The 21,175-nt window shown below is 40.6% G+C and overlaps 1 protein-coding gene across 5 annotated transcripts in view; it reads right to left on the reverse strand.

Annotated features, from left to right (window-relative positions):
* Positions 1–21,175, reverse strand: part of NRXN3 (neurexin 3) — a 1,822,863-nt gene that overhangs the window by 1,108,358 nt on the left and 693,330 nt on the right. For 3 of the 5 annotated variants that reach the window (XM_044924683.2, XM_044924680.2, XM_044924686.2), the window contains 2 exons: positions 13,207–13,410; positions 7,186–7,212 (listed from right to left, as the gene is read on the reverse strand). In XM_044924683.2, coding sequence (XP_044780618.2) covers positions 7,186–7,212; positions 13,207–13,410 — 231 coding nt within the window. The remainder of the gene's footprint in view (positions 1–7,185; positions 7,213–13,206; positions 13,411–21,175) is intronic. The other 2 variants (XM_045162012.1, XM_044924681.2) reach the window with 1 other exon arrangement.

The raw sequence follows: 21,175 nt of genomic DNA on the forward strand, positions 1-21,175 counted from the left end.
GATAGGATTAGTCATGCTGATCAACACCAGACATTTAGCTTCCGGTCTTACTCAAAGACGTAGGCACAGTAATCATGCCCGTTTTACAACTGAGGGAACTGAGGGTTAAAGTCAGTTGTCCACGGGCACATAGTTCATTAGTGGTATAGAATGAAAAGGTTGATCCCAGGCTATTTAGCTCCAGAGTCCTTCTTGCTCTTTGTAATGGTACTTAAATGCCTCTCTTTGCTGGGATTCCAACATAGACAAGCAGAAATACAAGAAGATAATAACACAAAACAACTGTAACATACTACCACTTTTCTACAACATCCCTGTTTACTAGGAAAAAAAAAAAGATTAGCAAATTATCAAATGCTGCTACAGCAGATTTCCATTAAAATATTTCTGGTATAAATGGTCACCAAGACTTTGAATGCCATTTGTCCTTGCAGGTATCTGAAGAAGTGAAACAATGGAAGGTAAAGATTTGTGAGTGGGTCACTGCTTGAATATGTGACAGCCACATTGTAAAAAAGCTAGTTGGAGAAAATGAACAAGAAATTTGATAATATGAAGTATTTGGCAAGGGTGATATAAATCTGGACAACCTCTTGGGAATGCAATTTGGCAATATCTATCAATATTTTTGTTATGTACTTACCTGTTGACCTAGTAACTTTACCTTTAGGGATTTAACTAACAGATGTTGCCGTACATGAACTCAAAGACTAGTGAACAAGAGCATGTATTTTCTCACTTTTAGTAGTGGTAAAAAGCTGAGAAAAAATCTGAACATTTAACAGTAAGGTACTGATTTAATCAAATATAATACTTCCATAAAATGTGACATTATGTGACTATTGAAAAGAATAAAGTAGGTCTTTACATTCCTATAGGGAATAGTCCCTAAGACATTCTGTGGGGGAAAAAAGGCAAGATTCAGAAAAATGTGTTACCATTGTGCTAAGCAGAAGGAAGACAAAGAGGAGGGGAGAAAGTGGTAATAACTGGGTAATTACTATGGAGAACATGATAATAACATTTTACACTCATATCGATTGCCTCTGAAACAATGTTAAAGCACTGATAATTTAGCTTGCACCTGAAAACTGGGGGACTAAAATTAGGGATACGACGAAGAATTTTTGCAACATTGCCTTTTGTTCCCTCTACAATGTTTAAACTATTTTAAAATAAATGCAGTCTGAATATTTATTAAGCGTTTCCTATTAAATATTTAGGAAGCAGCCTATAAGCATACTCAAACCCGCCTACTATTGATACTGTTAATAAACTTACATATGAGGTGTTTCGTATGTCACAAGAAACATAAAACTTCCCAAAGAGAAACAAAAGTATGTGTTATCTTTTAAAACTCAGGTTTTGATGAATGCCGAAGTACAGCACAACCATTTATTATAGAAATAGAAAGTCTCTGGTGTGATGTCAATAGTTTGGTAGATAATAACACATTATTGTATATAAGATTCTGCTTTGTGATTTTTCTGTCTCCACTAAAACTCTACTGGGAAAAGCGCTATGGTCAGGTTCACAGCAAAGGTGATCCAAACCTTGGAATGGATACCAAAAAGACTCCACAATTTCCCTCTGAGAAAACTTTTAAGAGTGAAGAGGTTAGTCTTCCTGGTGGATGTGAGCGAAGTATTTCTGAGTTGAAGGGATGAGTTAAGCAAGTCAGCTCTGGGATTTCTAGATAGACCAGGTCTAAAGATGATGCCATTTATTCTAGTACCTAGGCAGAGAAGACAGAGAAAAAGAGAAGAAAACCAGAAGTCAAATGTAATAAACTGGAGTTCACCAAGGCATGCCTAAATGAAGCAAAGCCACCCACACCTTGTTGACTTTGCCAAAACACTGGCATTGAGTCTGCTTGGAAACTCAAGGCAGAGAAGCAAAGGCAGAAAACAAAGAACAGGTGCTAGGCGAGCAGGTGCAAGAGAAGGAATATTTAGTATTGATAAATAGTAGTTTTCAGAGATATGATTTGGAGAGACAATATCCTTGTGATGTTATTTTCTTTCAGATCTTACATTATTGTGTGTCTCTGTGATTCAAAGACAACAGACTCAGTCTGTGGGAAGTGGACAAGATTATAAAAGACACAAATGACTACATGCGGGGCTTCAGTGATTTCAGGTCAGTATATTTTTGCGTGACATTGTTTCTTTTCTCCTCTATGTCAAAGAAGAAAAAATTAACCTTGTCACAGATAAATCAGTTAAGTCTTCAAGTTGAAAGCAACTTAGGGGGAGGTCTACATATACCTAAATAATCAGGCATACGCATGGAATTCACAATTTTCATGTGACATATGCCCCCCTTTTCAGAAAGAATGAGAAAGTGATCACAGAAGAATTAGCCTTTGAGAGAGAAAGATTGGAAAAAAAAAAAAAAGGAGGGGGGAATTGGTATTCATTAATTTGTGTTCACTATAGTATTTCATGCTGGACTTCCCAAATGGCATTAGTAGTAAAGAACCTGCCTGCCAAGGCAGGAGATGTAAGAGATGTGGATTCAGTCCCTGGGTTGGGAAGGTCCCCTGGAGGAGGGCATGGCAACCCACTCCAGAATCCTTGCCCGGAGAATCCCATGGACAGAGGAGCCTGGCGGGCTACAGCCCATGGAGTCGCAAAGAGTCAGACATGACTGAAGCGACTTAGCACAACACACATATTCATTCTTGCTACACTCATATTTAATCCATATGAAGTCACTGCATTCATTCAGACAACACAGGACTTACAAGGGATGGGATGAAGGAGGCGTTAGGAACCTGGAGGCCAGAGTCCCAATCAGATGAGGTGAAAGGCCACAAACAATTTTCCAGACTTTCATCCAAGCAAACACCCATGAAATCAACAAGAAGCTCATACCTGTTTGCAGAACCACGTGCCTTCTAGGTACAGCCAGCCTCATGGAATTGGAACCATAGGGGATGGTGATTTCCTCCAGAAATTCCCAGAAAGCAGCCCTGTTTTCTTTAGCTGCGCTCCAGGGCATCCTGGAGTTCAACCCACTGTGATGACTGCCAACTCTGTTGCTCTTTGGCAATTTTAAAGTCAATTCTAGACTGGAAATTTCTTTACTACTTAATTTTAAATATCCCTGTCAGATGAATCTATCAAACCCAGCAATGTCCCCAGTTCAACCAAAGACTCTGATTGGCATGCTCTCTAACAAATGTCTAATGGCGGCAGCTGGAGAAGAATTCATGGTGTGGTATTCTTGCAGGACTGGGAAAGCAGGGCTAGGAAGATTTGGAATGAGTAATGCTATCATAGGTATTATGGGGAAAGACAAAGTACTGGAAAAGAGAAGGTAAGAAAGGGAGAAAGGCAGAGAAACTGATTGTTTCTGCCACTTGGAAACCCTCATCAGGGAGCTGGGTCAGTTACTGACAGAAGCACCTGGCACCAAAGCCGAAAGGAAAAGGCTTTGGAGACCACCGCCTTCTTTCATGTTCAGTGGCTTTCTCTTCACATTGGAAGACGGTCCTTCTTTTTCATGCTCTCTGTCTCTGTTAAAAAGACAGTCACACAAACCCTTGGAGGTAGCCATTCCCCAGAACAAACAATATTTTGAGGCAGATTAAAAAAAAGAAAAACTGCTAATGTCATTCAGTATTTTACCTGATTTCTTTACAGGACAGGGATTCTAAAAAGAAATACGGGAAGAGCTTATGAACTTGTATTTAAACTTAGTTAAAGTTTGATTTACTGTGTCACTTCAAGAGAGAAAAAAAAATTTGTTTAGAAACTTGAGCCATTACCCCTTAAGACTGCTATTGAAATGGCAGCTGGATCTCAGGGGTAAGAATCTCCTTCTCACACTCAGCTGGAAATCAATCTTATTTCTTGTACTGTTACAGTGAAAAACTGTGTAAGAGACAGGATCCGCACACCTATTACAGAAACAACTTGAAATTCTGTAACAGGCTGAACTATGAATTTTGATATCATGTGCATTAAAAAGAGGGGTTTAGAAGCTCTAGTCCCCTTTATCTGTTTTACCTCAGCATTTAGCTGTGTAATCTTCTCAAACTTTTCCACTCAAGTGCCAATAAAGCTGGGAATGGAATAGAGAAGATACACAATACAATAAAATACACAATAAAAATTATATGTCTTTGAATTCTTATTCTTTTTCTTAAAACATAAAAGAAGATTTACATATTAAATAAGGTTCATGCTTATTTTCATTCTTCTGCATCGTTTCACTTTGCTTTCAAGTATTTATTCCAAATCAACAATTAAAATTAACTTCAAGAAAATGAATCACATTTACGTTATAACTCTACATTATCCTGGGTACATATCTACCCATCTTAGTAGTAAAGATCTTAGATTAGTTTGAAGAACTTGTGTGTGTGTGTGTCTGTGTGTGTGTGTTTCTCTTCAGCCTGGGTGCCAGGAGCAAGCATTATGTGTTCTTTCTTTGATGCTTTCAACAAAAGTAACCTTTATCATGAGAATTCAAAATCAAATTTTCAAAATCCAGTCTTGGCTCTTTACCTAAATATTGATTTAAACCAGTCTTACTGTTTCAACTCTGTGATCAAAGTTGGAAACACATCTTTCCCTGCATGCAATTTCCTCTCAATGCTGGTGTTAGTGGCTCTGAATAGAAAATCGTTTGTCAGGCTTAGGAAATCTGCTGACATCTGTAGAATAATCATCTTCTTCCCAGGAGAAAGAACCCAGGAACTTGTCTTGTGATGACTCTCCATGGCTAAACAGATGGAATATATAGAGTTAAATGTAAGATAAAGTTTGACTAGAACACAAAAAGCTGGCCCTGATATCCTGATCAAATAGCTCCCTCGGTTCTCTGCTCTGCAAATAAGTCTCTGCAGTCAGAAGATGTGAGTTTCAACTTTGGATGAGGTTTTCTACCTTCATGCTCAGCTTTCATTTTAGTTCCCTCTGGAAACTAATGCAAAATGAAAAGACAAAACTTTTCATAGATACACTGTATTTAGTCCAAACACAAATGACTACATGCTATATGATTCACTTTATATAAAATGTCCAGGAAAGACAGAATTATAGAGCCAAAGGCAGACCAACAGCTGTGTAGGACTATGGGAATGCACAAGGATTAACTGCAAAAGGACATAAGAGAAATTTGGGGAATTCTGGAAATGTTCTAAAGATGTGACTATGGTGATATTTGGACAATCCTAGAAATTAAAAAAAAAATCGCTGAATTGCAGGCTTACAATGGATGAATTTTGTGGTATAGAAATTATATTTCAATAAAGCTACTTAAAGAGAAAATGCCAGTCTTTGGAGAAAATGGATGTTTCAATTAGATTTGTAATGATCTAAATATCAGGAGAAATTTCTGGCTAATTAGAAATGTTTAAACACAGCAAAATAGGATATTGCTTAAATTAATTGAAAGTGATGCCAAGACAAGCAGAAAGCACTCTACTTTAAGAAGTTGTTGTTTATATCGACTTTTTATTGTTACATTTCTTTTTGTTGTTCATTTGTATGGAACATTTACCTCTAAGAAATGGATTTGGGTTTTATTAGTTGGTCATCTTAATAGTGTATCTCCCAAGAAAGAAGGTTAAGCCAGCTAACACCTTTAAAATTTTTTAAAGGATGAGATAAACAAGTAAATGAAATGTAAACGATTACTTCCTTTTTTTGAGTTTGTTCCTACAGAAACAAACTAGCAAGGAAAGAAGCAAAAAATGAGGAGATAATACTGAGAATTATATGTGCTAGACGCTTCATCGAGTTGGTGATGTCAGGTTGGCATCACCGACTCCATGGACATGAGTTTGAGCAAGCTCCAGGAGCTGGTGATAGACAGCGAAGCTTGGTGTGGAGTAGTCCATGGGGCCACAAAGAGTTGGACACGACTGAGCAACTGAACTGAGATGCTTCATCAATCCAACTCTGTATTCCTGCTTCACACGGAGACTGTATTTCTCAACTTCCTTTGAGTTTGAGATGGAGCTACATCTCACAAAATATGAGCAGAAGGGATGTATGGCATTTTTAGGCAAAGCAATAAAACACGCTGCGTAACCACCCAAGCTCTCTCTCTCTCTTCCCTGTGGGAACAACTGGAAGTAAAGAAATAACTCCAAGGTTGTTGAACCCAAGTCATGAAAGAATCTTAGATGCCTTAATTATTTCTTTGAAGAGAGCTGACCAGGAGAGCTGCTCAACTGGTATGAGACTGACCAAACAAGAATGAAATCTTTTCTGTTGAGCCACTGAAATGTTGGGACCGCCTGTTGTAGCTAATCGCCCTAACCGATTACCCAAGTTGCTTAATTATTACTTAACTGCCTTGCCTATATGACATGCTATAGGACTCAAAAGTATATTTCTTACTTTCTTTCATCAACTGGTCCTATCTTTCCTTCACATCCATCTTTCCTCTTTCTCCTTCTATTCTCCTACTTCATGACTCAAGTTAATGTGCATTTCTCAGACAAAGGAAGAAATGTGTGAGTAGTATTCAGCCTGTCCCTCATTAAGATCCTTCTTCAAGAGGTGGAATGTTTAAATAGGATAAGGTAAAAATAATAATCTGCCATTCTTTATTCAGAAGAACTAGAATGTATTCCAAGTCTTTGGTTGAAATGAATGCGTCTTAAGTTTTTGGTTAATATGTTGCATTATTACCAAGAGCAATGCTGTGCCCGCCCTCCTACAAAAAAAAAAAAAAAAAAACAAAAAAAAAACGGAAAGTTCAACCCTATAGCAATAAATGCCAGGAAAGAAATGTCAGAGTTGGCAGCCACCTTGTGGGTCACGAAACCTGCTTTCATTTTCTGAAGTTTTCGGTAGTGGAGAAGTGCATTATGGTTGCTCTAACACTTTTTGTCCAGCACTGAGAGTTGTTTTCCCAAAACAACAGATTACCATTTCAATTCATTTTCAAGCTATTTCATGAGCCAGGTGCCCTTTCCTCCTTTTCTGCATATAGAACCAATGCAAGGAAAGAAGAAAGGACCTGCCTTGATCCAGAAACCATGTCTCGGGCCACGCTCAGCCCAAACCATCACCCCAGCCCTTCAGCTTGTCAACCCCAGTTCCCCCCAACTCCATCGTCAGAAAAATAAAATAATTCAAATGAAAAACAGCTCATAAGACAGTAAATAAAATAAAGTCAGTTTTCTTTTTTAAAGAACAAAATGAAACTTGAGGGAAAACTTACTGGAGTTACAGTTTATCCTGATACAGTCTAGATGGGGAAAAATAAATGAAAGATGAAATTGCATCCTTCAAGGTAACAGCTGCAGACATCCAAAACAATCAGTCCACCCTTCCGGGGACAGACACACGCAAGAAATGTGGCCATTTTATATATATATATATATATACAGTAGGCACAAGTTTAAGGGTGGGTGTATATGTACAGTATATTGTTTCGTAAAGTTGGATACATATATATATACACACACACACATATATATACACATATGTATAGAGATATATACTGGTATACATATATATCCACAATAGACACCAAGTATGCTTTTTCTTTTTCCTTCAAAAATCCTGCTCATTATTATTAAAGTATTTCAAACCCAGACTTTGAAATATTAATTTTGTTAAACTTGGAAAATACTGCAAAAATTTCCCCACCAAATGCAAGTTATATTTTGTTTCCCTCTATAATTTGTTTTTCTTGAAATTGCTCTTTAAAAGTAACAACAATACAATTTTTGTTTTGATATTCCAAAGATAATATCAGCAGTCTGACACAGTGTATCATTTTTTCAAATTTTGTTTCTGAGGGCAGTATTTAACCCTTTCCCTTTTTCTAAAACCAAACTCCCTCCGCCCTCTTTAAGTCAGGCCCCAAATGCGATAGAAATTCACATAGGCAGACTTGCCTTTGTCTTCAGAGGTAAGAAAAGGGTTAACACCACCTGGTCATTTCCTATCATAAAATGGCCACTTGCAAACAGCTAACCGCACAAACACCCATCCCAGATTTTAGAGAGGCGGGGCCGGGTGCTGGGTACCAGGAGTTGTATGACGTTAGCCCAAGTGACTGGGGTCTCTGCTGCAGTTTCAAAGGCCCCCAGACCAACCCCTCATAGAGCCCATCTCCGTCTTCCTGCCTGAATGCTCAGACTGAATCAAGCGCCCACAGCATTCGAGGAGAAGGCGAGTTGGGTGCATGGGGAGGTGGTCCTGGGCACCTTTGACATCCGACCTATCCCATCCTGTGACCCTGCATCTTGAAGAGAGGAAATCCCTTTAAAAAAAAAGGGGGGGTGGGAAATAGAGGGAATAAAAAGATGGCTATTTTTTCCAGTTCTGGTCACCAGAAAAGGTATTTTGGGTCAGAGATCAGAGCATCTATCCTTTTATTAGCTTCTGTTTGGCACCATGGACACACGGCACAGAAGGTCAAGCAGGTGATGGGGCAGAATGGTCAGAGACGTGTCTCGGGCACATTGTTAGCAGGCTGCCCATCTGAACCTAAGTTTGTTTTTTTTTATGATGATCAGAATTCACATAAGAATGTGTTTAAAGCCAGATATTAAAAGGTAAAAGGAAAATGACCAAGGAAAGAGAGAAAATTACAAGAAAAAAAAAATACAGCTAGAAACTGTGCTCTTCTTCTAGCTAAAGTTAACCCAGTAGTTTTGGAGGGTTTATGGAAAGATAACGCCACCTTTTAAACGTCCCGAAGTAAATCACTTTAAGCAAGTCAGTGTGAAAGAAACAAGTGGCGAGTGATGGGGCAGAATAAAACTACGTGAATCCAGACAGGAGCAATTTATAACACCCAAGCGTTCTGAGGAAGGTGGGGGCGGGAAGCTAATTTGTTCCCCAGAACATCTCTTGAGAAAAATCTGGGTTTGGTTTCATGCGGTTAGGTTTGTCATGTGTCGTCAACCGCAACAGAAAAGTGGGAGCAAACAGCCCTGGAGCATCTGGTACGATCGCCGGACAGAGGAGGCCATGCCCCTGGTGGGGATGGGGAGGGGAGGGCGGGGAGGTGGGGGAGAAGCAAGGTCTCAGCTGCTGGAGAAATGCCCTTCCCTCGTGGATGCAAGAAGGAGGGGAAGCAGGTGTGTGGGCATGCTTCAGAGAAGGAAAGGGAAAGAGGGAACCTAAAGCAAGAAACCCAAAAACTTTAAACGAGAAGCGGTTTTCTGCTTGGGTTTCTTTGCAGCTGAGGATCTCGTCTCTGTCAAGGACCTGATCTAGACAGAGGTGCTGGGTCAGACTCGTCTTTCTGGGTTCATCCACACGGTCCCATGAACTGAATGGTGTCTTTAAATCAACATGAGGACTTGGACCTTTCAAGACAGCAAACAGCTGGGTACGTTTGGTTGAGAGGTGGAGAATGATTTTGTTACTTTACTTGAAACACATGCTTGGGAAGAAAAATCTACCCCAGCCCCTTGTTCATAGGGTCAGAGAGAGCGGTCTTGCTAGTGAGGACATACTTTTTAATGAAAAACAAATCAGAAGAATTGTCATGGCAAGTCAATCTCCTTTAGAGCTCTAGTAACAGCTGAAGTTCTCTCTCTGCCTGAGCCTTGGCATGTATTTGAGGGATGTGGATGTGTGTGTATGATGTTCATTCTGTTTTGTTTTTTTGTGTTGTTTTATTTTACTTAAAAAGGAGAAATGTTATTTTCTATATTGATGAGCTTTGGTTTGAGCAAGGAAGAGATGAACGTTTCTAGGAGCTGTGGGCCTTCAATGACGGATACAGTAGACAGTAGTACTTTCTCTGCCTGAGTAACAGAGAACCCATGATGACTGAGTAGTTTAGAAACATGGGTAGTCTCACCACTGTGACCTACTTTCTCTGCTTCCAAAGAGACAGAGCATCTGGAGAACCTGAATGCAATTAACCAAGCTGCAAGACACTGCCTACAAGCCTCCGCCACTGAGGAAGGGTGGCCTGCATCTTGCTGAGGATTCTACAGGCCCATGAATGAGGCTGCACCAACGCTGATGGACTTGTTGGCTCCACTCAAACCAAGCACCAAGGCAAAAGCTGCCTTCTGCGCATGTGAGAAAGGTGACCATCATGAAAGCAGTCAGAAGTCATTAAGTCCATCACATCGTTGATCCACAGTATTGATCTTTGGAGGTAATGGATAACCCAGGATGATCGAGTAGTTTAGAAACATGGGTAGTCCCACCTCTGAGACCTACTTTCTTTATTTCATGTCTATCAAGCAATCATAAAAACATTTAACTGATTTATCTCACAAACTTACTGTGGGATTAAAATAAGGGTTTTTTTTAATATTTAAAGATACTATAATATTAAAATTGTGATTATAGCTTTTAATAGTAAGAGATCAAAATATGATTGGTCAATAGTCAACCTCACAGCTTTAAAAAACATGCTATGCTTAGCTGGACACTGTCCATGCCTGCTATCGCCACAACTGCCATCTTCAGGAAGAAAGACCCTTGGAAAAGCCTAGTCTCCTTGACATTTAGAAGATATATTACAGCAGAAAAATACAGACATGTATATCATGAGCTTATATGTGTGAACAATTTGAAATAAACAGGAATATCATTAGCGCCTGTGTTAGAAAAGAGACATAACTTAAATGGAGGGAGGGATCATCTAAAATTAGCGATGGGGATTTTGTACATAAATGAACACGCTGCTTGGAGATGTTTACTACTATAATCAAAAAAGAGTACTATGAATTCATGACTGGGAGAAAGAAAGCATTTATGAAGGGGTACACCCTGGCAGGGAGGGCAACAGAACCTTTAAACAAAGCATGAGTATGGAGTGTGTATGTACACTTCAAGGAATTTAAGTTCAGTTTCCAGTTATGGTTGAAAGAAAGCTATGTAATTGAAACTAGTAATTGTGGTGAACCATACCCTTCAGAGAAAAAAGTCACCATTGTTTCTAGAGAAGCACGGTGCTCTCCAGGTAGACTCGCTCTGTTTTGCCTACGATGCCTCAATCTAGAAGGAGGTACACTGATCACGTGCAGAAAGGAGCCAGGAGGCTAGAGCAGAGTCTTTTAAAAATGCACATCGCCCGGATTTTCATGAGAGTTTAAAATGGAAAAATAATGCTTCTAGGAATACATCTGGAATCCATGACTCCGTGTGTGTGTGTGTGTGTGTGTGTGTGAAAGGAAGAGAGAGAGAAACTGCTCATCTTTCTGAATCATCCCCTTTTATCTCCCTCCACTTCCATTTTTCCTTGTAAGATGTGAGACCTGTCACAGTTGGCCTTCTAATCTTACAAAACAACATCTAAAATGGAAAAAAAAAGTTATCTGCTTAAAGCCAATGTGCATTTCCCCAGAACCCCAAAGGGCTGAGTATTTCTTATGTCTCGGGCTCTCTCCTACCTTAAAATAGATGGTTAAAAATTGACGCTAAATCCTCTTTTCTGGGAGCTAAGTAGGAGGTCATATTTGTTTTCATTTGGGTTCAGGAAGGGGTTGTTCTTGGTTTTAATTTTTTCTGCTGTTTTTCAGAGAAGCTGACAGCCGGCTCCTGGTGCTTGGTTTCAGGTATGCAGTCCGGTTGGGTGGTTTCAGTTGGGGAGCACGGTGCAGGGAGGGGAAGGTGGAGGGGACAGGGGGATGCCAGCCCCTGTAGGCTGCTCAGTACACTCTGTTCGCAAGGCTGTTTGCTATGCGGGCCGCAGGCTTTGGGCCTTTGAAGGGTTGAATACCATCTTTTGATTTACCATGGCTGATGGTGGGGAGGACTAGAAACTCAAGAACACTCACAAAGATCCAGCAAAAGAAAAAAAAAAAAAAAACCAAAATAACCAAACACACACGTACACAAAAGAAAAACCAAGAGACGCACTGACAACAGAAATCAAATGTGGTTGGAAAAGAAAAAGGGCATAGTATTGTAAAAGCTGCAAACTGGAAAAAAAAGGAGACACAACTGAACAAGCCACTGCTCAAAACAGTCTTCTGTGTCCTAGAGCATTTGAGGATTGTAGTACAGGCACTTTTCAAGTGTAACCAGTTGACCTGACAGCAGATAAGAGTGGTATGGATTTCCCACCTTCCCAGCAGGCCATCTAGGATTCTGGACCATGTTGTATCTGCTACATGTGTCCACCATGTCATCCCCACGCCTCTGACAAGCCATCCTACTGACATCTTTAGGAAGGAGCTGTGTATCTAAACATATTCTACATCCTCAAACCAATCATAGGCTTAGAAAGTTTGAACTCAGCTGTGTCAACACAAGGCACTGACTTTCTATTGAGTAGAATCAACAGAAACACAGATTGCCTTTTTTTTTTCTTGCAAAAGCCAAGAGGTCCCCACTTTCCAAAGTGTATTGATTAAAATTCAGTCAAGGTCAGTAGCCCAAAAGAATGTGAGGCCATAAAAAGAGGAATTTCCAAAGTATTACTATAAGTAATTACAGTAGAAGAAGAAGTCCTTTCTCAATAAAGTTACAATTTGAAATCGCCAATTTTTCAACGTGAAGGAAAACTGGATATGTATTATATGAGAAGAGAGTAACTGTTAACAGTGTGACTTAATCATCTTTATAAAAAGGGCTGCTGAATGAGGGTAGGAATGTCAGGAAGGAAGAAGGAGATACATATCGGGAGACACACTGTCCTTCAATGTGTCAGACTCTAAACTCAGAGAATTTTCCCCCAGTGGGACCACGGAAACACTGCGCCTGGTCCTCCCTACTAGGAGAAAGTATAAGGAGATAGTAGTGTTGTCAAGGCCACTAGAATTTCCCGTGCGATTGGTCCCTGTGGAGCTTCAAACTGCATTCCCCATCCCACTCATGTGGCTCTGTTCCCTCCAATACCACCCTCCCATTTTGCTTCTATCTCCTGCCCTGGCCCTGCTCTCTAACCTTGACTGTTTTGAGTGGTGACCGAGGAGTTGGACTTAATGAGAATGGGATTGATCAAAAGATGGACCAAAGTAGCGTGTTTCACACAAAGCTAAACGATTCCAAAAAACCAAGAAAGGAAACTTAGAAAACGAATCTTCTAGTAAAGAAATACCACCACTGTCAGAAACCAGAAATTGACATCAAAAACCTCATGCAGAAACAAGGAGAAGGTGTTTGTTGCTGTTGGATTTTATCCTCAGTCTATTAAACAAGAGGTGAGCAGCTAACTTTCAAGAAACAAACAAAGAATTCAATCAAACCAATGAAAATCAGAAAAGAAAGGGAAGACAAGCCCAAACGGAGTGGCAGAGGGTACTTCATACGATACCTAAGTTAACCATGAGCTTGACACGCCCCCCATCGAGCTCCAAACGCAGGGTGTCGGCAGAGTCCCTGGAGGTGGTGGCCACCAGCAGCCCGTAAGCTCGCTGGGACATGAAGCGGAAGGACACGTCCTCTGCCTCGGTGTGCATGACCATGGGCATGATGATCTTCATGTACATGCTTCCGTCGTAGCTCAGGATAGACGCCTCTGCAGAGAAGAAAGGAAGAAATGGTTAGGAGGAAGCATTTCAGCATTTGCCTTCGCTTCCAGGGTAAGCAGGATAGTATGAAGATGCACCAACTTTGTAGACAGGTGGCTTGTGTTTGGGAGCTTCCCCAGTAGCTCAGTTGGTAAAGAATCCGCCTGCATTGCAGGAGACCCTGGTTCAATATCTGGGTCAGGAAGATCCCCTGCAGAAGGAAATGGCAACCCACTCCAGTATCCTTGCCTGGAAAATCCCATGGACAGAGGAGCCTGGCGGGCTGCAGTCCATGGGTCACAAAGAGATGGGCACAACTGAGCAACTAACATGGGGCTTGCATTTGCTCAATCTCCATTGCCACTTTTAAGCTAGACGCAGGCCCTTTAAATGCTGAGGGTCCTCTTTTGCAAAGGACATCTGGTAGCCTTGGTCCCTGCTCTACCATGCTCACCGACTCGCCAATGGCAACAAAGGAAATAATGGATGTGAAGTCATTCTGCAGAAGTGAAAATGTCCTCACAGACAGTAGTAATTGTAATTCTGGGCTTCCCTGGTGGCCCAGATGGTAAAGCATCTGCCCATAATGTGGGAGACCTGGGTTCGATCCCTGGGTTGGGGAGATCCCCTGGAGAAGGAAATGGCAACACACTCCAGTACTCTTGCCTGGAAAATCCCATGGACAGAGGAGCCTGGAGGGCTACAGTCCATGGGGTCGCAAAGAGTCAGACACGACTGAGCGACTTCACTTTCTTTCTTACACTGTAGATACGACAAAGCCAAAGACACTAAACAAAGCCTGAGTCCTGTGAGCACTTCATGAAGAACCTGAGAGAAGGAGCAGTTTATAAGCACGGTAGCAAATAAATACATACTTGCCAAGTGCTGCTGGGAAGAGGAAAGAACAGCAGCATAGCCAGGCCTCAGAGCATCCCTAGTGGCCAGGCCTTGTGAGAGTCTGCTTGGCCCATTCAAAGAAGACTGATAAGAGCCAGGGCTAGAACAACAACAAAAGCTAAGGACAGCATTGAAAACCAGCCATTTTACTTTTATTCCAGTAGTACCTTTATAAGAAAAGGAGCAGCTCACCTTTTTGCCAATCTAAACAACACTTTCGTTATGAGCCCTCCAGCCCCTCCAATATGTTAGCTCACTTAATGCCACAAGGTGGGTCTATTATTCCTACTTTCAAACAGAAAACCACAGCTCATGGTGGGGGATGGGTATTATCATCCCAAAGCCACATAGTCTGGATTTTAAACCAGTATATCCAATAGCAAGTCCAGGGCCTGTTCTGTAGCATCATGTCGTTCAAAATGTGAATTTGTTGAATCATTCATTGAGCAAATATGTTTACAGAACACAGGACAAGAGCAAAACTCACTTTCCCATGAAGCCAGTCATCACTGAGCTCCATTCCTGGCATTGAAGCAGTCCTTATTAAATATTTGCTGTTGCTAAATATTTGCTACTTTCCTATACACACTGTCCCTTTGAGAAGGAACTGGTAACCCACTCCAGTATTCTTGCCTGGAAAAATCCCATGAACAGAGGAGCTTGGCAGTCTACAGTCCTCGGGGTCCCAAAAGAGTCAGACACGACTGAGCACATGTGCACCGTGGAGGGTACAAAAGGTGAAGCAAACAAGATCCCTGTCTTGAAGGCAGAAACAGTGCACACAAATAACCGAACTAGAATTTAAAAACGGCTAAATGGCCCAGCAAAGGTGCATCAATAAAGCCAGGCGCATTCAGAAGACAGAGGCTATAGCACGCAGGTGAGTAGAATACATGGGGTAGTCTGAAACTGGTCTTGGTAGATGGGTGGAGCTTTTAATGAAAAGTGATGGCATCAGATTTGATAGGTAGACAAAAAAGTGTCTCCATATATAAAAAAGAAAGAAATAGGGGAATGCTCAGATAATAGCAAACTTTACCAGAAGCATCAAGCATATTTTGAGAATAGTTATACAAAGGTGCTTTGACATTACAATGAAATCAACAGATTTGGGTAGATACTGAGAAGTAAATGAATGATTAACAAAGAGATACACATCTTCTGTCTTCCTGTATAAAAGGAACAGGAACAGATTGGAGAGACGAGGCAGACCACCCAGAAGGTTCTCAAAATAGTCTGTGTCATCATCATACCCCCAACCTTACTTTCACAACACACACAAGGTGCATGAAGAACAGTATAAATACACCTGTCATCCCTGGGAATCGACCATCACCCAGTAAAATCCGTGACATGCTAATAGTTGTATATTGTAATTTGCAAACTCTAAGGGTCACAAATGAAGGCGGGACAGTAACAGACACCATCAAATTGAAAACATATTTTGAAGATCTGCTCTTCGATGAGAAGTATAATCTAAATTTAACACACACTCCAGACGCGAAAGAAACGTCTATCTCCTGAAAGAGCAGAATCAAAAGATCAATAATGATCACTAAAATTTACTGAGCACTTAAACCATTTGCTTGCACCTTCTAAGACTTTACATGCATTAAGATGCATTCAATCCTCACAAGCACATCATGAAGAAGACACTATTATTATAGTTTATAGATACCAGGTCGCACATCTAACAAACAGCAAAGCTAGAAGTTAAATGCAGGCAGTCTGATTCTCACAGCTGTATACTTGATGATTCAGCCACATTTCGAGAGTTATACCAGAAGCACACCCGTGTTTCTTAGCACCCAAAGTACATCTATACTGCTTCATGGCAGAGTATGGTATGCTTGTGTATTTGTGCATATATGCACATGTGTGCACAGACACATAAATGCCATTATTCAAAGTTGTATTTTATGACCATATAGAATTACATAAACAGAAAGTCCTGTGTTTGTTTTTAAAGTTCACTGAAACCTAGTATATTTTGTCAACACAGTGCAGCATGTGGAATCTTAATTCCCCACCAGAGATCAAACCCGTGCCCCCTGTGGAGGAACTGCAGAGCCTTAACCCCTGCACTGCCAGGGAAGTCCAATGATACAAATTTCTAAATGATATCTTGTTATACATTACTATGCACAATGCTCTACGTGGCTTTATGATTATGCTGCTGCAGCTAAGTCACTTCAGTCGTGTCCAACTCTGTGCAACCCCATAGACGGCAGCCCACCAGGCTCCCCCGTCCACGGGATTCTCCAGGCAAGAACACTGGAGTGGGTTGCCATTTCCTTCTCCAATGCATGAAAGTGAAAAGTGAAAGTGAAGTTGCTCAGTCCTGCGTGATTCTTCACAACCCCATGGACTGCAGCCCACCAGGCTCCTCCGCCCATGGGATCCTCCAGGCAAGAGTACTGGAGTGGGGTGCCATTGCCTTGAACACCATTAAGTACTACTATGACTTTCTACTATAAATACCTACACTCAAGCACACTCCTTTTTAAGAGATGCGAAGGCATTTGGTGAGCCATGAAATGGTTGTTTGGATGCATTCAACTTAAATAATTCCAAAATTAATGGCCAATTTGATCCCTCTAGATATATGCAGTGAGAGAATATGCATCTTTATGTCAATATTGGTAGTGTTGGAGAATAAATATAAGGTGAGTGTGTAGTTCAGCATCCAATGGTACAAAACAAAGTATGGGTCTCAGTGCATACCTTTGTGTGTATCTTGGTGAGTGTGTTCTATGAGTAACATAGTATTTTTCAGGGGAAGGTGATGAAGCAGAAAATTTAATATAGAAATCAGCTGAAAATAAATTTGCTTCAGAATTCATATTAACTTGCTTAAAATATTTCAAATAAAAGGGGTACATGAATGGAATACTAATTTGAGGGAAAATGAGTCTAAAGAAAGAACGTTATTTGATCTAAAGTCTATCAGCTTATTGAGTATTGAAAGACTTTATCATGAAATGCTGAGATTACAATACAGTTCTCCTATTTTTTTCCTCGTTTCTGCTTTTATAACTTCCCTTTGTTTTAAGTGAATATTTAACATATTATGTTAATTTCCTTGATGATTCTTAACTATATAATTGGGCTTTCCAGTTGGCTCAGTGGTAAAGATTCTGTCTACCAATTCAGGAGATGTGGGTTTGATCCCTGGGTCAGGAAGATCGCCTGGAGAAGGAAATGTCAACCCACTCCAGTATGCTGGCCTGGGAAACCCAATGAACAGAAGAGCCGGGTGGGCTACAGTCTATGGGATTGCAAAAGAGTCAGACTTGACTTAGTGTCAGACTTAACTAAGTCAGATTTAGCAGCAACAACTATATAATTAACTAACTAAAAGCTTCTTTCCTAGTGGTTGGTCTAGGGCTTACAACATAAATCTTAGTTTATGAGAATCTACTTCCCATTTATATGAACTTAATTCCAGAAAGACATAGAAATTTTACTTACATGCTCTCATCTCTTCCTCCCTTCTGTGTTATTATTGTTATTCATGTGATGTCTATATATGTTTCAAACTCAAAAATACATTGTTATACTTATTGCTTTATAAAAACTTCTGTCTTTTTACGAAGTGAAGCAATGAGATCTCAGATACATTTATAGACATTTTTAAAGTTAAGCTTATTTACCATCTCTGTCTCTCTTTCTTCTTGTGGATTCAAATGACACCATCTGGTGTCATTCCCTTTCTCCAGCATAGCTTCATTCATTTTTGTTTTATTGTCAAATATATTACAATTCTATATGTGATAGGCCCAATAATACAATGTTATAGATTATTTTATGTAACTGCCTTTTAAATCAGTTAAAAGAAGAAAGAAAAAGATATGCTTAATTATACTTTTCATTACTACCTACACAGTTACCTTTATTGGAACTCTTTGTATTTTTTTTTTCCCATGAAGATTCAAATTACTGTCTGCTGCCACTTGCTGGAGGGCCTACAGGAGCTATCCCACGCTGAAGGTCAGGAAGGGCGGAGGTGAGGAGATACCCCTCATCCAAGGTAAGGAGCAATGGCTGCACTTTGCTGGAGTAGCCGTGAAGAGATACCTCATGCCCAAGGGAACAGAAACCCAAGTAAGAAGGTAGGTGTTGCAAGAGGGCATCAGAGGGCAAACACACTGAAACCATACTCACAGAAAACTAGTCAATCTAATCACACTAGGACCACAGCCTTGTCTAACTCAATGAAACTAAGCCATGCCTGTGGGGCAACCCAAGACGGGCGGGTCATGGTGGAGAGATCTGACAGAATGTGTTCCACTGGAGAAGGGAATGGCAAACTACTTCAGTATTCTTGCCTTGAGAACCACATGAACAGTATGAAAAGGCAAAATGATAGGATATTGAAAGAGAAACTCCCCAGGTCAGTAGGTGCCCAATGTGCTACTGGAGATCAGTGGAGAAATAACTCCAGAAAAAATGAAGGGATGGAGCCAAAACAAAAACAATAATGATGCTAAAGCTGAAACTCCAGTACTTTGGCCACCTCATGCGAAGAGGTGACTCATTGGAAAAGACTCTGATGCTGGGAGGGATTGGGGGCAGGAAGAGAAGGGGACGACAGAGGATGAGATGGCTGGATGGCATCTCTGACTCAATGGACGTGAGTCTCAGTGAACTCCGGGAGTTGGTGATGGACAGGGAGGCCTGGCGTGCTGCGATTCATGGGGTCGCAAAGAGTCGGACATGACTGAGCGACTGATCTGATCTGATATGGCAAGTATACTAGCAATGAAGTCTCTGTTTTTTGTTTACCTGGATACATCTTTATTTCACTTTCACTTTGGAAAGACAGATTTTTTTTTTTGACTATAGAATTCTTGGTTGTTGATATATGTCTTTCAGCACTTTTAATGTCAATGCACTGTCTTTGGGCTCCATTGCTTCTAAATAGACATCAGCTGTCGTTCTTACTGTGATCCCTTGTATATGATGACTTGCTGTTTCATGATTTTCTTTTTGGGTTTCAACACTTCTATCATAATGAGTATGGATGTGAATGAATTTCTTTGCATTGATCCTATTTGAGGCTCACTAATGTGTAAATAAAAAGAAAGTAGGGAAAACCACTAGACCATTCAGGTATGACCTAAATCAAATCCCTAATGATTATACAGTGGAAATGAGAAATAGATTTAAGGGACTAAATCTGATAGATAGAGCGCCTGATGAACTATGGACGGAGGTTTGTGACATTGTACAGGAGACAGGGATCAAGACCATCCCCATGGAAAAGAAATGCAAAAAAGCAAAATGGCTGTCTGAGGAGGCCTTACAAATAGCTGTGAAAAGAAGAGAAGCGAAAAGCAAAGGAGAAAAGGAAAGATATTCCCATTTGAATGTAGAGTTCCAGAGAATAGCAAGGAGAGATAAGAAAGCCTTCCTCAGTGATCAATGCAAAGAAATAGAGGAAAACAACAGAATGGGAAAGACTAGAGATCTCTTCAAGAAAATCAGAGATACAAGGGAACATTTCATGCAAAGATGGGTTCAATAAATGACAGAAATGGTATGGACCTAACAGAAGCAGAAGATACTAAGAAAAGGTGGCAAGAATACACAGAACTGTATAAAAAAGAGCTTCACGACCCAGATAATCACAATGGTGTGATTACTCACCTAGAGCCAGACATCCTGGAATGTGAAGTCAAGCAGGCCTTAGAAAGCATCACTACGAACAAAGCTAGTGGAGGTGATGGAATTCCAGTGGAGCGATTTCAAATCCTGAAAGATGATGCTCTGAAAGTGCTGCACTTAATATGCCAGCAAATTTGGAAAACTCAGCAGTGGCCATAGGACTGGAAAAGGTCAGTTTTCATTCCAAGCCCAAAGAAACGCAATGCCAAAGAATGCTCAAACTACTGCACAATTGCACTCATCTCACACGTTAGTAAAGTAATGCTCAAAATTCTCCAAGACAGACTTCAGCAATACGTGAACCATGAACTTCCAGATGTTCAAGCTGGATTTAGAAAAGGCAGAGGAACCAGAGGTCAAATTGGCCAACATCCGCTGGATCATCGAAAAAGCAAGAGAGTTCCAGAAAAACATCTATTTCTGCTTTATTGACTATGCCAAAGCCTTTCACGGTGTGGATCACAATAAACTGTGGAAAATTCTGAAAGAGATGGGCATACCAGACCACCTGACTTGCCTTTTGAGAAACCTATATGCAGGTCAGGAAGCAACAGTTAGAACTAGACATGGAACAACAGACTGGTTCCAAATATGAAAAGGAGTACGTCAAGGCTGTATATTGTCCCTGCTTATTTAACTTATATGCAGAGTACGTCATGAGAAACGCTGGACTGGAAGAAGCACAAGCTGGAATCAAGATTGCCAGGAGAAATATCAATAACCTCAGATATGCAGATGACACCACCCTCATGGCAGAAAGTGAAGAGGAACTAAAAAGCCACTTAATGAAAGTGAAAGAGGAGAGTGAAAAAGTTGGCTTAAAGCTCAACATTCAGAAAATTAAGATCACGGCATCTGGTCCCAGCACTTCATGGCAAATAGATGGGGAAAACAGCATCAGACTTTATTTTTCTGAGCTCCAAAATCACTGCAGATGGTGACTTCAACTGTGAAATTAAAAGATGCTTACTCCTTGTAAGGAAAGTTATGATTAACCTAGACAGCATATTGAAAAGCAGAGACATTACTTTGCCAACGAATGTCCGTCTAGTCAAGGCTATGGTTTTTCCAGTAGTCATGTATGGATGTGAGAGTTGAACTGTGAAGAAAGCTGAGCGCCGAAGAATTGATGCTTTTGAACTGTGGTGTTGGAGAAGCTTCTTGAGAGTCCCTTGGACTGCAAGGAGATCCAACCAGTCCATCCTAAAG

Source organism: Bubalus bubalis, chromosome 11, assembly GCF_019923935.1.
Source record: "Bubalus bubalis isolate 160015118507 breed Murrah chromosome 11, NDDB_SH_1, whole genome shotgun sequence".
Classification (NCBI taxonomy): Eukaryota; Metazoa; Chordata; class Mammalia; order Artiodactyla; family Bovidae; genus Bubalus; species Bubalus bubalis.